Source organism: Galeopterus variegatus, unplaced genomic scaffold, assembly GCF_000696425.1.
Source record: "Galeopterus variegatus unplaced genomic scaffold, G_variegatus-3.0.2 Scaffold2746, whole genome shotgun sequence".
Classification (NCBI taxonomy): domain Eukaryota; kingdom Metazoa; phylum Chordata; class Mammalia; order Dermoptera; family Cynocephalidae; genus Galeopterus; species Galeopterus variegatus.
The window spans coordinates 36868-37907 of NW_007728857.1; the positions used below are offsets into that span (position 1 = coordinate 36868).

A 1040-nucleotide genomic window follows, 5' to 3' on the forward strand; every position below is an offset into this window, starting at 1 on the left:
AATTTGTAGACAAGCTCTAGAAAATGTAATAACTGCACGGTATATATTCCAGAATCATAGGAAAAGACGGATCGTGGTAAAAGGACTCACCCTTGCCCCCTCTCCCTTTTCCCTTCCAAGTGAGCACGCACAGACGTGACCCTTGCTCTTATCCCACCTCCAGCCCAGCTGGCATATGGCCCAGGCACCCCCACTGCCACGCCCTGGGACTGTTGCCTAATTCCCTCTGGTTGTCCAGGTAACCAACATGGGCTGGGATGCTGGGGCCTGAGGGGCCTTTGTTCTCTGTCACTCTCTCCTTGGCAGGGAAGGGGCCACTGCAGACAGCTCAGCCCTGGCTCCACTGAGGACACTCCCTTTAGCCATTCCCTCCAGACAAACACTCCTGAGCTGGAGGATGAGGCTGGCAGAGGGACAGGTCATCCTCAAGGCCGCCGTCTGGCTGCTCGGGTTCTGGGCGCTCCTGGCTCCAGTCCAGTCTTCTCAAGGCTGCCCCTCATGGTGCTATGTCTCCTCAGAGGTGGTGATTCCTAGGAAGGAGATGCACCATGGCAAAGGCGTTCAGGTGCCAGGCTGGCTCTCCTACAGCCTGCGTTTTGGGGGCCAGAGACATGTCATCCACATGAGGCACAAGAAACTTCTTTGGCCCAGACATCTGCTGGTGATGACTCAGGATGACCAAGGAGCCCTGCAGATGAATTTCCCCTACATCCCTCCAGACTGTTACTACCTGGGCTACCTGGAGGACATTCCTCTATCCATGGTCACCGTAGACACGTGCTATGGAGGCCTCGAAGGGATCATGAAGTTGGATGACCTCGCCTATGAAATCAAACCCCTCAAGGATTCCAGCAGGATTGAACATGTTGTTTCTCAGATAGTGGCCGACACCAATGCAACGGGTCCTACGTATAGACTAGGACACCGGGAGGTCATAGACCCCCTCTTCTCTGTGGCAAACACCAGTGGGGCACCCAGAATTTCTAGTAAGACCTACTCTTTCCATTTAACCACTATGAAAGGTCAAATTCAAGCTTCCA

General features: G+C 54.0%; 1 protein-coding gene across 1 annotated transcript in view; it reads left to right on the top strand.

Annotated features, from left to right (window-relative positions):
* Positions 1–397: 397 nt before the first annotated feature.
* LOC103598802 (disintegrin and metalloproteinase domain-containing protein 21-like) overlaps positions 398–1040 on the top strand; it is an 8687-nt gene continuing 8044 nt past the window's right edge. Inside the window, 1 exon segment of the mRNA XM_008582864.1 lies at positions 398–1022. Within this exon segment, the coding sequence (XP_008581086.1) occupies positions 398–1022 (625 nt within the window).